Source organism: Balaenoptera acutorostrata, chromosome 9, assembly GCF_949987535.1.
Source record: "Balaenoptera acutorostrata chromosome 9, mBalAcu1.1, whole genome shotgun sequence".
Taxonomy (NCBI): Eukaryota; Metazoa; Chordata; class Mammalia; order Artiodactyla; family Balaenopteridae; genus Balaenoptera; species Balaenoptera acutorostrata.
The window spans coordinates 65,463,569-65,479,411 of NC_080072.1; the positions used below are offsets into that span (position 1 = coordinate 65,463,569).

General features: G+C 34.7%; 1 protein-coding gene across 3 annotated transcripts in view; it reads left to right on the top strand.

Moving 5' to 3' along the window:
- Positions 1 to 15,843, top strand: part of EED (embryonic ectoderm development) — a 34,322-nt gene that overhangs the window by 14,300 nt on the left and 4,179 nt on the right. For 2 of the 3 annotated variants that reach the window (XM_028163139.2, XM_057553331.1), the window contains 4 exons: positions 4,113 to 4,204; positions 6,003 to 6,136; positions 8,676 to 8,781; positions 9,945 to 10,019. In XM_028163139.2, the coding sequence (XP_028018940.1) occupies positions 4,113 to 4,204; positions 6,003 to 6,136; positions 8,676 to 8,781; positions 9,945 to 10,019 (407 nt within the window). The remainder of the gene's footprint in view (positions 1 to 4,112; positions 4,205 to 6,002; positions 6,137 to 8,675; positions 8,782 to 9,944; positions 10,020 to 15,843) is intronic. The other variant, XM_007168494.3, reaches the window with a different exon arrangement.

Sequence of the window (15,843 nt, forward strand, 5' to 3'; positions counted from 1 at the left end):
AAATTAAAACTCTTACATGAAACATGTTTCAGTGTGATTTTTCTTTAACTATCAAGGCTTGTTTGGAAATAGATACCTAAGAAGAGAGCTGATAACTTTTTCTCTTCTCTTAATAACATTAGCTGGGCTCAGGTATTCCTTTACAAGTAACATAGGCCATAATGCGTTACTTGTTCTTAATGTCACAACTTTTTAACCCTGTTCTTCCCCCACTGTGTCAGTAAGAGCATTTTTCAAACAGCTTTTCAAAATGAATAGGAATTTTTCTGTAAGTAATGCTCAAGGAAGGAAAAGGCAACCTATAGAAAGGAAAAAATATTTGCAAATTATCTATATTATAAGGAACTTGTATCAAGAGGTCATACAGCTCAGTAATAAAAAGACAACCAAATTAAAAACAGCCAAAGGTTTTGAATAGGCATCTTTCCAAAGAACTTGCACAAATGTCCAATAAGCACATAGAAAGGCACTCAGCATTATTAATCATTAGGGAAATGCAAATCAAAAACACAGTGATACAGGCGAATTCTATCAAACATTTAGAGAAGAGCTAACACCTATCCTTCTCAAACTCTTCCAAAATATAGCAGAGGGAGGAACACTCCCAAACTCATTCTACGAGGCCACCATCATCCTGATACCAAAACCAAAGATGTCACAACAAAAGAAAACTACAGGCCAATATCTCTGATGAACAAAGATGCAAAAATCCTCAACAAAATACTAGCAAACAGAATCCAACAGCACATTAAAAGGATCATACATCATGATCAAGTGGGGTTCATCCCAGGAATGCAAGAATTCTTCAATATACACAAATCAATCAATGTGATACACCATATTAAATTGAAGGAGAGAAACCATATGATAATCTCAATAGATGCAGAAAAAGCTTTTGACAAAATTCAACACCCATTTATGATAAAAACTCTCCAGAAAGTAGGCATAGAGGGAACCTACCTCAACATAATAAAGGCCATATATGACAAACCCACAGCCAACATCATTCTCAATGGTGAAAAATTGAAACCATTTCCTCTAAGATCAGGAACAAGATAAGGTTGCCCAGTCTCACCACTATTATTCAACATAGTTTTTGGAAGTTTTAGCCACAGCAATCAGAGAAGAAAAAGAAAAGGAATACAAATCAGAAAAGAAGAAGTAAAACTCACTGTTTGCAGATGACATGATACTATACATAGAGAATCCTAAAGATGCTACCAGAAAACTACTAGAGCTAATCAATGAATTTGGTAAAGTAGCAGGATACAAAATTAATGCACAGAAATCTCTTGCATTCCTATACACTAATGATGAACAATCTGAAAGAGAAATTAAGGAAACTCTCCCATTTACCACTGCAACAAAAAGAATAAAATACCTAGGAATAAACCTACCTAAGGAGACAAAAGAACTGTATGCATAAAACTGTAAGACACTGATGAAAGAAATTAAAGATGATACAAACAGGTGGAGAGATATCCTATGTTCTTGGATTGGAAGAATCAACATTGTGAAAATGACTATACTACCCAAAGCAATCTACAGATTCAGTGCAATCCCTATCAAACTACCAATGGCATTTTTCACAGAACTAGAACAAAAAATTTCTCAATTTGTATGGAAACACAAAAGACCCCAAATAGCCAAAGCAATCTTGAGAAAGCAAAACGGAGCTGGAGGAATCAGGCTCCCTGACTTCAGATTATACAACAAAGCTACAGTAATCAAGACAGTACGGTACTGGCACAAAAACAGAAATATAGATCAATGGAACAGGATAGAAAGCCCAGGGATAAACCCACGCACATATGGTCACTTTATCTTTGATAAAGGAGGCAAGAATATGCAATGGGGAAAAGACAGCCTCTTCAATAAGTGGTGCTGGGAAAACTGGACAGTTACATGTAAAAGAATGAAATTAGAAAAATGCCTAACACCGTACACAAAAATAAACTCAAAATGGATTAAAGACCTAAATGTAAGGCCAGACGCTATAAAGCTCTTAGAGGAAGACATAGGCAGAACACTCTATGACATAAATCACAGCAAGATCCTTTTTGACCCACCTCCTAGAGAAATGGAAATAAAAACAAAAATAAACAAATGGGACCCAATGAAACAAGCTTTTGCACAGCGAAGGAAGCCATAACAAGACGAAAAGACAACCCTCAGAATGGGAGAAAATATTTGCAAACGAAGTAGCTGACAAAGGATTACTCTTCAAAATATCCAAGCATCTCATGCAGCTCAATATCAAAAAAAAACAACCCAATTCAAAAGTGGGCAGAAGACCTAAATAGACATTTCTCCAAAGAAGATATACAGATTGCCAACAAACACATGAAAGGATGCTCAACATCGCTAATCATTAGTGAAATGCAAATCAAAACTACAATGAAGTATCACCTCAAGCCGGTCAGTATGGCCATCATCAAAAAATCTACAAACAATAAATGCTGGAGAGGGTGTGGAGAAAAGGAAACCCTCTTGCACTGTTGGTGGGAATGTAAATTGACATAGTCACTCTGGAGAACAGTATGGAGAGTCCTTAAAAAACTAAAAATAGAACTGCCATATGACCCAGCAATCCCACTAGGCATATACCCTGAGAAAACCATGATTCAGAAAGAGTCATGTACCACAATGTTCATTGCAGCACTATTTACAATAGCCAGGACATGGAAGCAACCTAAGTGTCCATCGACAGATGAATGGATAAAGAAGATGTGGCTCATATATACAATGGAATATTACTCAGCCATAAAAAGAAACGAAATTGAGTTATTTATAGTGAGGTGGGTGGACCTAGAGTCTGTCATACAAAGTGAGGTAAGTCAGAAAGAGAAAAACAAATACTGTATGCTAACACATGTATATGGAATCTAAAAAAGAAATGGTTCTGATGAACCTAGAGCAGGACAGGAATAAAGAAACAGACGTAGAAAATGGACTTGAGGACACGGGGAGGGGGAAGGGTAAGCTGGGATGAAGTGGGAGAGTAGCATTGACATATGTACACTGCCAAATGTAAAATTGATAGCTAGTGGGAAGCAGCTGCAAGGCACAGGGAGATCAGCTCGGTGCTTTGCAACCACCTAGAGGAGTGGGATGAGGAGGGTGGGAGGGAGACGCAAGAGGGAGGGGATATGGGGATATACGTGTGCATATAGCTGAATCACTTTGTTTTATAGCAGAAACTAACAACACTGTAAAGCAATTATACTCCAATAAAGATGTTAATAAAAAAATGATACCACTTCACACCTACTAGGATGACTATAATCAAAAAGACAGACAATAAAATGTTGACTAGGATATGGAGAAATTGGAACCCCCCTCATCCATTGCTGGTGGGAATGTAAAATGTAAGGACATTGAAAAACAGTCTGGCAGTCCTGAAAAGTTAAACATAGAATTACCACTCCTAGGTGTGTATGTCTTCAAGAGAAATGAAAATATATGTCTGCACAAAAACTTGGACACAAATTGGAATCAAGAAATCATTTTTGTAGCAATGTTAATTTCCACTAACACAATATATTATTGCCTCTTAGTGTTACCTGTGTAATATGTCAATATTCATGTACAGTATGGACATTGCTATATTTCAAGCTCTGCATAGTATTATATTTATGAATATTGCTGTCTGTTTATTTTGTTGCTGATGTTTAGTGGAAAATTAGATAGCTCAATTTATAGTTATAGCATGTTTGAAAGGTCTATAATACTCTAAAATTATGTCACTATGTATGTTTCAATCCTATTTTGGGATTTACTATAGAAATCTTATAAATCTACTTTGTCCTCTTCAATTTGTAAATGTGGATATGGTAGAGAGAAAAGCTAGTACCTTGTTCTATGGTATATGCAATAATCAAATTTAGGACCAGAGAAATATTTCTTTCTTATCTTGAAAGTATGAACTCATACCTAGTTAAATCTACAGGTGATATCAATATTTTAAGTTCCTATATGGTATGGATTCCTTCTTAATCTTTACTGTAAGTTTAGTCCAAACTTTGGTAGCTTTTTCTTCTTTAAAGAGCTTTTGAAAGTCCACAGTAAATGAATGATAAAAGTTCATATTAATTTTTTTATGTCTGTACTAGATCATGCTTTACGATTATGGAATATCCAAACGGACACTCTGGTGGCAATATTTGGAGGTGTAGAAGGGCACAGAGATGAAGTTCTAAGTGCTGTAAGTTGAAAGCTACAGGGCAGTGACCTTCAGGTGTACAAAGCTGTGAACAATACCCATAGAACTCTTTCCTTATAAGAAAGCATGTGGTTTGTTTCATCTAGTCTGGCAGACAGTTATTTCATTTACTTGTGACAGAGAAGGTTTTAACTTACAGATGAAGTAAAGCAAATAGGCTCTTTGTGTTTTATCTGTACTCAGTGCCTGGATTCTCATGAATGAGTACTATGAACTTGTTCTTTTCGTTTTTTAATCTAAAATCACCAAGTTAACTTTTGTTGTTTCTCAGTTATTAAAGGAAAAGGTTAACCTACTTGGTAATTAAGAAACTTTTTCATCTTTTATTTGAAGTTGAAATATAAGTTACTCATTTCTAGGAAGTGTTGTTCACACTGAGTTTTAGATAACTCTTCCCTTTGATGGCATGGTGTTATCTTTATACTTATGTATTATAATCTGTTGATCTATTGTAATGATATAAATGTTTTTAGTCAAGTTTCAGATTTTTATGTTATTTCAGGTTTACTTGTGTTCTGTGTAGAGCGTACTTATTTAGTAGCCTTATAGCTCATTTCTTTTCTTCTTTTTTTTTTAAACTATTTAAAGGGGCACCATATTTTGAAGCTTGTGACATTTTAATTGGAGGTACTAACTATTCCTATAGTTAGGGTTTGTATACTTTTGTGAGAATTATACCTACCTTAAAGGATTTTCTAGAACTTGCAACTTGGATTCTCTAGAAGTTGCAGTAGCAATCTCCACCTGGCTTTATGTGTGAAAAGACTACTGTCCTTCCTTAAAAACTAATGAGAGCTCCTGGCTCTAAGGGTGTCTTGTTGCTGTTGACAGTGAGGTTATTAGGAAAAGAGCAGCTACCAGACTTGTGGATTCAATAAACACCAAACCTAAAGCTCTCAGGCTGTGTAAAACAGTGTCCATGATTAATTCAAAGGTTGGATTAACAGAATATCTAGATTAGTGAGGAAAATACTCTCCTTAAATAGAACTCTCTACTGTTATTTCTTAAAATGAGAGCAGGAGTCTGTATCTCTTCTCTGTAACAATAGGAGTTCACTGCTAGAAGGATTGATGTGTGAGATTTTCCTTAACACATGTATGTACCATGTGCTAAATATCATCTCTGTGCCTCAGTGTCTTATCTATGAAATGAGGTGGAATAAGGTTATAATGGATGATCTGTTAGGAGCTTAGTAAAAATTAGTAAACAGCAAATGAAAAACTTTAAATATCTTATTTCCTTTTTTAGACATTTTTCCTTTATTCATTTAAAAAGTGAACTCTAAAACCAAGGTACCTGAAGTGTTGTGACTTAGGTGTACAAATAATCTAAAATTTCAATTGTTTAAGGACTCATAATTTCACATACAGATGTCGGTTTCATTGCTTGATCAGGGTTAGACAAAGAAAAGTAACATAACCATTTAGGTTTTTATGTCATAGAATAATTGTTTTAGCTCATCATTCGATTCACCTTCAAAATCAAGCAAAGGAAATATTTGAATAAAGATAATTGAATAGATAAAACTAAATTCAGTTTACTTTTTTGCCTTCCATATTATATAAGCTCATATATTGTGGTGGTGACACATCAGTTAAAATAAATCTCAAAAGCAGTAAAAACTTTGTGACTTATGGCCTACATATATGAAACCCAAAATGTTAGTATGGTGGTTTGAAATACAATTTTCACAATACTGGACATCAGATGAAAATTAGATAGCATAATTCGGGGAAATAATTTATATATTTAATTTAAGCTTTTCTGTTTTACATACAGGATTATGATCTTTTGGGTGAAAAAATAATGTCCTGTGGTATGGATCACTCTCTTAAACTTTGGAGGATCAATTCAAAGAGAATGATGAATGCAATTAAGGAATCTTATGATTATAACCCAAATAAAACTAACAGGTAACAGTTGTAGTACTTAAAACAATTTGCTATCTCATGCTGTTGAATAGCGTTTTACTTTTTCCAAAATTGTTGTATACGTCTCCAACACTGATTTTAGAATCCCCTTTTAATAACTTTAAGGTATAACTTATATGCCATAAAATTCACTGATTTTAAATGGAAGGCCTTTATTTTTGTCTAATATGTTTGTGGCTCATTTTTCAAAATCCCTTTCAGTTGTATTTTTATCTTAATTTAGTAGCACATTTCACTTACTTTTATTTAGGTATGCATGTGCTAATGTTATTAGCACTGCTTGTCAATACTGTAAGTTCTAATTCAAGACAGTAAATCATAATTTTTATTTTTATTTTTCACTCATAATGAAAGAGCTTTATTTTCAGTCCTTAAATTTCATATGCCTTGAAACTATTATATTGATTATGTTTCTAAGAAGATAAATTATTTGAAAACTCACACATCTGTGTAAGATGATTATATAAACAGAAGAAGTAAATCATAATTTTAAATGGGGTTCTTAGCTTTAATTCATGATAACATAATGCTTTCCTTTAAGTGATACTCACTTCATTAAATGGAGAAAATTCAAAAGCAGGAGCTTTGAACCAAGGGGAGGGACTAGCTGTGGGAACTTGGCAGTTTTCTTAGTATATTTTTTAAAAACCTCAACTCTTAATTCATTTACTATCTTTTTCAGAATCTTATCAAGCTATTATTAACACTTTCACTGTGACTATCATATGTTTGTAAATGTTAACTTTGTTTGCACTTTTCATTTTAGCAGAGTTAATTTTCTGGTTATCAAGCCAGATTATTAATAGATTGGTAGTTGAATTTGTAATTATCAGTAAATATTTTAATACACAGACATGCATCAGATCTCAAGCCTCTAAGAGTTAGTATGACTTCCAATTTTTATTTTAAAACACCAGGGCTTAGTATAATATTCAGTTTATGTTTTTATATTTTCTAGAGCTCTGAAATAAATAGAAGTTATATTTTACAGCTTACAGAAAATAACAGTGAATTATGCTGGTCTTCTTGAGAGAGGTTTAACCATAGATTATAATACATATTTGGCTAAAACGTAATTAATAAAATTATAGCAGTTAAGAATTTATATCAGATCATTAACAGCATTTTAATGTTTTAATAAAGAAAAAATCCAGGAGTTCCCTGGTGGCCTGCTGGTTAGGATTCCAGGCTTTCACTGTCATGGCCTGGGTTCAATCCCTGGTTGAGGAACTGAGATCCTGCAAACTGCAAAAAAAAAAAGAAAAAAAGAAAGAAAAGAAAAGATCCCAGAATTTGAATTGGAAAGAGTATTTGAAATGATTCAGCCCAACATCCTTTTTACATATGAGGGAAAAGCAAAGAGAGGACATGTGAGTTGCCCAAGACACAACTAATTCATGGTATATGATACTTCTGCAGTTACTTCAGTTTAAAAACTGAATCAGGGGCTTCCCTGGTGGCGCATTGGTTGAGAATCTGCCTGCCAATGCAGGGGACACACGGGTTTGAGAACTGGGCCGGGAGGATCCCACATGCCGTGGAGCAAGTAAGCCCGTGAGCCCCAACTGCGGAGCCTGTGCTCTAGAGCCCACGAGTCACAACTACTGAGCCCGTGTGCCACAACTACTGAGGCCCACACACCTAGAGCCCGTGCTCCGCAACAAAAGGAGCCACCACAATGAGAAGCCTGTGCACTGCAATGAAGAGTAGCCTCTGCTCGTCACGACCAGAGAAAAGCCTGCGTGCAGCAGCAAAGACCTAATACAGCCAAAAATAAAATAAATAAAAATAAATAAATAAAATAGAATCACTTACTAGATTAGAAATATTAGGTATACATTTAATTAACTTCAGAATTGGTAACAACTTCTCTAGTTTATGGTCTTCTCACAAACATTGTTAAGGAAAAGTTGCACCATATTTTACTTTTCTAAATACAGGAGAAGTTCTAACTAATAAATGTCAAATTCCTGTCAGATGTCACCTTCAGAAATTGTTGTTCTGGGCAGGATTCTCACCTAACTTTACCTTTAGCAGACTTTGAAATGATGTGTCATTGTTCCTAAAAGATAATTATCTTTTGAAATAATCTAGATGTGTTTACTTTCATAGACCATTAATGCTTAATTTTAAAGGATTGAGTAGGTAGCTTAGTATTTTCTATGAGAAATTTTCAGCTCTGTAATCAGGTGTTTTTGGTTATTGGTTAGGATAGCCAGAATTGAAGTGATTAATTTTGGCCTATATGTAGTAAGGCAGGAAGGTGCAATTTTTATAAATGAAATTTCATAGGATGAATACAAAATTCAGTTGAGAGCTAATAATGGCGTAAAATGTAGAAACAAAAATGGAATGAGATTTTAGCTCCGAGTAAACAGATAAGAAGGTATTTAGTTTTGTAGAAACACAAAAGAATTAGTATTCATATATTTTATTTTTCAAAGTTTTATAAATCCAAAAAGGAAAATTAGTGAGCTTTTGCTACACGTTTTTCTCTTAACTTTTGATATTTCCATTTCAGGCCATTTATTTCTCAGAAAATTCATTTTCCTGACTTTTCTACCAGAGACATACATAGAAATTATGTCGATTGTGTGCGATGGTTAGGTGATTTGATACTTTCCAAGGTATGGTAACTGCTGTTAAGCTGTATTTCCATTGTTTGTGTGAGTTGGAACTTTGCAGGGAGCACAGTTTTTTATGCAGTTGGTAAATTGGATAACAGATGGGAAATTGCTTTTTTTTTTTTTTTAAGTCTTATGATAACTTCAAAAGACTTGGAAATTTGTTTTAGACATAAAACATCCTGATGAATTATAATTTGTGTTCCAATAAGATGAAAAATGTTAACTTGCAAGTTGATACTGTTCTCTGATATCCAGTGTTATTGTAAAATAACCAATATCTAAAGCCAGTAGTGTGGTTGGTTTTTTTTGTTTTTTTTAATGTTTGTGTTCATTTCAGTAAACTTACATGTACAAAAACAGGCAGATGGAGTTGGTTCATGGGATGTAGTTTGCCAACCCCTGCTCTAGTATGTTGATACATATGTTTATATATATATTTTTTACTGATAATTTAGAGAAGTTGGTGGTGATGTCATCTGAACATTTAGGATTGTCAAATTTGGAGAAACTGCTATCTAGTTTCTTTTCTTGATACAGGTTTCAGGGCATTTCACATTTTCTTGGGCAGAGCCTGATTTATTTTTTCCTTGGCCATGAGGGTATAGTTTTACCTTTCTATTTTTTAACTTTTGATCTTGAAATTAGATTCACAGGAAGTTTCAAAGACAGTTCAGAGAGGTCCCATATTGCCCTTCACCCAATTTCCCCCATTGGTTATTACATCTTACATAGCTATAATACAATATCAAATCCAGGAAATTGACATTGTACAATGTGCGTGTGTAGTTCTATGTTATTTTATCACATGTGATTTTGTCATTTCAAGAATGTTACAGTATGGGACCTTTTAAGATTTTTTTTTTCACTCAGTATAATGCCATCCAAGTTGTTGTGTGTATCAATGGGTCTCCCTTTTTACTGCTGAGTAGTATCCCATGGAATGGATGTACCACAGTTTATTTAACCTTATGCATCTATTGTAGGACATTTTTATCCTTTCTAGTTTGGGCCTATTACAAATAAAGCTGCTATTGAACAATCGTGTATAGGTTTTTGTGTGGACTTAAGTTTTCACTTCTCTGGGATAAATGCCTAGAAGAGCAATTGCTAGGTCATGGTTAAGTTCGTTTAGTTTTTTAAGAACCTGCCAAACTATTTTCCAGAGTGGCCGTGCCATTTTACATTCCCACCAGCAATGTATGAAAGATCCAGTGTCTTCGAATCTTCGCCGGCATTTGGTATTGTCACTATTTTTTATTTTAGCTGTTCTGATAGGTGTGTAGTGATACATCATCGTGGTCTTAATTTGCATTTCCCTGATGGTTAGTGGTGTTGAACATCTTTTTCATGTGCTTATTTACCATCCATATATCCTTTCAATGATGTCTCTTCATATCTTCTCATTTTCTGATTGGATTGGTTTTTGTTTTGTTTTGTTTTTTACTGTGTTGAGTTTTGAGAGTTCTTCATATATTCTAAATATAAATCCTATGTCAGATAACTAGTTTGCAAATATTTTCTTCCAGTCTGTAGCTTGTCTTTTCATCCTCTTAACAGGGTCTTTTACAGAGCAAATGTTTTTAATTTTGATAAAGTTCAATTAATTTATTGATTTTTAAAAAAAATTATTATTTTATGGATCATGCTTTTGATATTGTGTTTAAACGCTCTTCACTGAGCCCTAGGTCCTAAAGATTTTCTCCTGTGTTTCCTTCAAAAAGTATTGTAATGGTTTATGTTAAATTTAATGGTCCATTTTAAGTTAATTTTTGTATGAGGTTTAGGTAGAAAGTTCATTTTTTGCCTGTAGTTATCCAGTTGTTCCAGCTCCGTTTGTTGAAAGCCTATCTTTCCTCCTTTGAATTGCTTTTGTACTTTTTTCAAAATTGTTTGGCCATACTTGTATGAGGCCGATTCTGGTTTTTCTATTCTGTTCCCTCTACCAGTACTACATACACAGGCTCGGTTACTCTAGCTCTATAATAAGTCTTGGAGTTGGTAGAGTGATTTCTTCCACTTTATTCTTTTTCAATATTATTTTAGCTATTCTGGTTGCTTTGTCTTTGCGTATAAATTTTAGAATAATCTTGTCTACATTTACTAAAAATCTCACTGGGATTTTTTTTGGGGGGCTGGGAGATTTTGATTGGAATTGTGTTAAACCTGTATATCAGTTTGGTGGGGAATTAATATCTTTACTCTACTTAGTCTTCTGGTCCTTGACTATGGTACGTCTCTCCATTTAGAGTGACTGTAATAAATGGTATTTCTGATTTCCATTTCTTTGTGTTCATTACTAGTATATAGAAATAAATTGATTTTTGTGTATTAATCTTGAATCCTTCAATCTGTTTGAACTACTTATAGTTCAGGAAGGTTTTTGTTTGTTTTTGGTTAATTACATGGGATTTTCTACATAGATCATAATTTCATCTGCAAATAAGGACAGTTTTTATATCTTCCTTTCTGAACTGTATTTTCCTTAATTTCCTTTTCTTGTCTTATTTCACTGGTAAGCTTCTAGTCCTGTGTTGAATAGCAGTGTTAAGAGCAGACATCCTAGGCTTGTTTCTGATGTTAAAGGGGGAAAGAATTCAGTCTTTCACAAGTATGTCTATCAACTATGATTTTTGTAGATGTTCTTTATCAAGTTGAGAGCTGTCCTTTTGCCTAATTATTTCAGAGTTTTATCATGAATGGGTGTTAAATTTTGTCAAATGCTTTTTCTGCATCAACTGATATGATCACTGGTTTTTCTTTTTTAGCCTGTTAATGCAGTGGATTGCACTGATTGTTTCTGAATATTGTATCACTGGAATAAGCTTACTTGGTCTTGCTGTATAATTCTTTTTATATGTTGCTGAATTCTATTTGCTAATATTTTGTTAAAGATTTTATATGTATTAATGAGATATGATATTGGTCTGAAGTTTTCTTATTTATATTGCCTTTGGTTTTGGTCTCAATAATACTGGCCTCTAGGCCTAGAAATTTTTGAGGAGGAGTTTAAAAATTAAACACTCAGTTTCCTTAAAAGTGAAAAGGTTATTCGAATGAACTGTTTCATATCGGGTGAATTGTGGTAGTTTGTGCTATTTGAGGAGTTAATCCATTCCATCTAATATAAAATTTATGTGTGGAGAGTTGTTTGTAGTATTCCCTTATTATCCTTTTGATATCTACAAGGTCTCTAGTGATAGCCCCTGTTTCATTCCTGAAATTAGTAATTTATGTCTTCTCTTCTGTCACTCTTTTTAAGGGTTTGTCAAATTTTTTTCTGTTATCTCCTGTCTTCCTTCTTTCCTTTAGTTTGCTGTGAGTTGTTTTTGTTCTTCTATTTTTACGACGGGAGCTTAGATTATTTAGTTGAGACTTTTCTAATGTAAGCATTTAGTGCTATAAATTTCCCTGTCAGCACTGCTTTAGCTGCATCTTATAAAAATTTTGATATGAAGTGTGTTGTGTAGTTTCTAGGTGCTAGGAAATTTTCTTGTTATCGTTCTCTTATTGATTCTAGTTTGATTCCATTTTGGTCAGAATATACTCTTTATGATTTTGATTCTTTTAAATTTTTTGAGATTTGTTTTATGACCCTGTTTTGGGTATGTTCCATGGGAGCTTGAAAAGAATGTATACTCTGCTGTTGGGTGGAGTGTTCTATAAATGTCAGTTAGATCCTGTCAGTTGACAGTGTGGTTGAATTCTTCTGTGTCTTTGTTGATTTTCTGTCCACTATTCTGTCTAATAATTAATAAATTATTGAGAAATAATTGTTGAAGTCTTCAACTGTAATTGTGGCTTTTTCCCTTTCTCCTTTCAGTTCTGTTAACATTTTGCAGCTCTGTTGGTTGGTGTATACACATTTGGTATTGCTTTGTCTTGGTAGCTTGACCCTCTTATCATTATGTAAGGTCCATCTCTGTCTCTGGTAAATTTTTTGCTTTGATGGCTCCTTTGTCTTACAGTAGTATAGCCATTCCTGCTTTCCTTTAATTAATGGTATATCTTTTTCAAACCTTTTTTTTTTTTTTAGTTTATTTATTTATTTTTGGCTGTGTCGGGTCTTGGTTGCTATGCGCGGGCTTTTTCTAGTTGCAGCGAGTGGGGGCTACTCTTCGTTGCAGTGCACGGCCTTTTCATTGCGGTGGCTTCTTTTGTTGTGGAGCATGGGCTCTAGGGTGCATGGGCTTCAGTAGTTGTGGCACACAGGCTCAGTAGTTGTGGCTCACGGGCTCTAGAGCGCAGGCTCAGTAGTTGTTGCGCACGGGCTTAGTTGCTCCACAGCATGTGGGATCTTCCCGGACCAGGGCTCGAACCTGTGTTCTCTGCATTGGCAGGTGGATTCTTAACCACTGCACCACCAGGCAAGTCCCATCTTTTTCAAACCTTTTACCTTTAATCTACATGTATTGTTATACCTGAAGTGAGTTTCTTAAAGACAGCATATAGTTGGGTCATATTTTTTTAATTCACTTTGCCAAACTGTGTTTTAGCTAGTATATTCAGACCATTTATATTTGAGCCTTAACTAACCAATTATTACATTAAGTTTACCATTTAATTTTCTTTCATTCTTTTCATTTCTCTGGGTTTTTTCACCTATGTGCACATATTTTAGAATTCCAATTTGATTTATCTATACTACTTTTGAGTATATTTCTTTGTGTAGGTATTTGCTCTGGGTGTTACTATATATATATATATGATATATATGTGATCAGTCAGTATATCAGCATTTTACCACTTCAAGTGAAGTATAGGAAGCTTACCTCTCTCTTTCTCCTCCACTTATAATTGTCTCAAATATTCCCTTTACAATTGAGAACTTCATCAAAGAGTATTACAATTTTTGCTTCAACCGCCAAACAGAATTTTAAAACTCAAGAAGAAGCAGAATGTTGTGTTTACTCATTTTGCTTTTTCTGTTGTTCATTCCTCCTTTCTGATATTCCAAGATTCCTTCTTATATCATTTCCTTTCTGTTCATCAAACTTCCTGTAGCCATTCTTTTAGAATGGTGACAAATTCTTTTAGTTTTTCTTAGTCTGAGGATGTCCTCATTTCCCCTTCATTCCTGAAGCATATATTCACTGAATATATGATTTTGTGTTGATGGTTCTTTTCTTTAAACATTTGAAAAATGTTGTTCCCCCTCTTTCTGGTCTCTGTCATTTGTAATGAGACATCTGCCATCATTGAATTGTTTTTTTCCTATAGGTAAGGTGTTCTTTCAGGATTTTTTTTTTCTTCGTCTTTAGTTTTCAGAAATTTGAATGTGATATGCCTGATATTGATTTCTTTGAGTTTATCTTTTTTGAGGTTCACTCACCATCTCGAATCTGTAGTAGGTTTGTCTTTGGGGGACATAATTTGTCCCAGATTTGGGAACTTTTCAGACATTATTCAAATTCTTATTTAGCCCCACTTTCTTCCCCCTCTCCTTTAGGAACTCTAATGATGTGAATATTATAATTTTTGTTTGGTCCCTGAGACTCTATTATTTAATAAGTCTGTTTTCTTTTGTCCAAATTGGGTAATTTCTATGTTCTAACTTTAAATTTACTGACTCTTTCATCTCTCTTTTTTTGCTGGTGAGCCCTTCAGTTGTTTTTTATTTTGGTTATAGTTTTTTTAGTTCTAAAATTTACATGTGATTCTTATCTTTTATTTCTTTGCTGAAACTTTTTTATTGTTTTAAATGTGTTTGTAATTTCTCATTGAAGCATTTTTATGATAGCTGCTTTAAAATCCTTGTCAGATAGTTCTAACATCTATGTCATCTCAGTGTTGGTATCTCTTGATAATCTTTTCTCATTAAAGTTGAGATTTTTACATTTCTTGGTATGACAAGTGAATTTTGATTAAGATATTGATATTTTGGTTACTGTTAGGAAACTCTGGATCTTACTGATATTTAAGCAGGCTTCCTTTGATAAATTTTCAGCTGGGGAAGGGGAGTGCTGCTTCATTATTGGCAGGTGGCAAGGGAAGTTCAGGTTCCCCACTTGGTTGACTTGGTGATGATGTCTCTTTACTACTGGGGTGGGAGTTCAGGCTTTTCACTGGGCCTCAGGTGATACCACCCTAGCAAGAGGGGTTGGGAGGCCTCAGTACTGCTCCCTGAGTGGTCTCCACTGACACTGAGAGTGGTGGGTGGTTGTGAACGTTCTGACTCTCTGCTAGGCTTCCTCTAATACCACCCCAGGCAGAGGAGGAGGAGGAGAGTCACCTCATTACCATGAGGGGTAGGGAGGAGACAGGGTGTTACGTATTTGAAGTGTTTAGTTATCATCTGAGAAGGGACCCCACTGGGACTTTGCTGGTCCACATGTGTGGACGGGTCCACTGTTTTTTCTGTGGTATTAAGTGTTTACCTGAAAATTTTCTTTCATGCTAGGTTGCCACTTTCCTGGTCCTTTGCAGAGAGTAGGCTTTTGTTGGGGCTTTTTTTTTTTTTTTTTGGTCTTCACTTGTTAGCTTTGTTGAGTTGCTACCTTCTCTAGCATCCAGTCTGGGATACATAAAGAGGCAAAAGAAAACCAAGCAACTCAATGTCCTTCATGTCCCAGGGCCCCTAACCAGTCTGCCTCCTCCCTACCCTTCAGACTTTTAAGCTGTACTTGACGAGATAAATAGGAAAAAGTACCTCTACTTCATCTGTTTTGGAAGCAGAATTTAAAAAGGAGTAGCTCTAAAATTTCTGCTCTTAGAACTTAATCAGATGATACAGGAAAGGATTTCTGCATTTTAGATGGGAAGCTGAACTGAATATTGGTGGTCTCAACTCTGGCTCCACATTAGAACTATTGGGAGGACATTGCAAAAATAGATTCCTAGGCTTCATCCCCAGATATTCTAAATCTGGCATAAGGACCTGGGAATTTGTAATGTTTAAAAACTCTCTAGATGATTTTCTAGTACAGCCATCCATTAGTGCAATTATTTAGTTCTCCATGAGGGAACTCCACTGATTAAGGATCCTTTACCAGTATAGTCAGTAAGAAGCACTTAAAGAAGTGTTTTACATTCTGCTGCTTTGGCCTCCCCTCTCAGAGTTTGTGA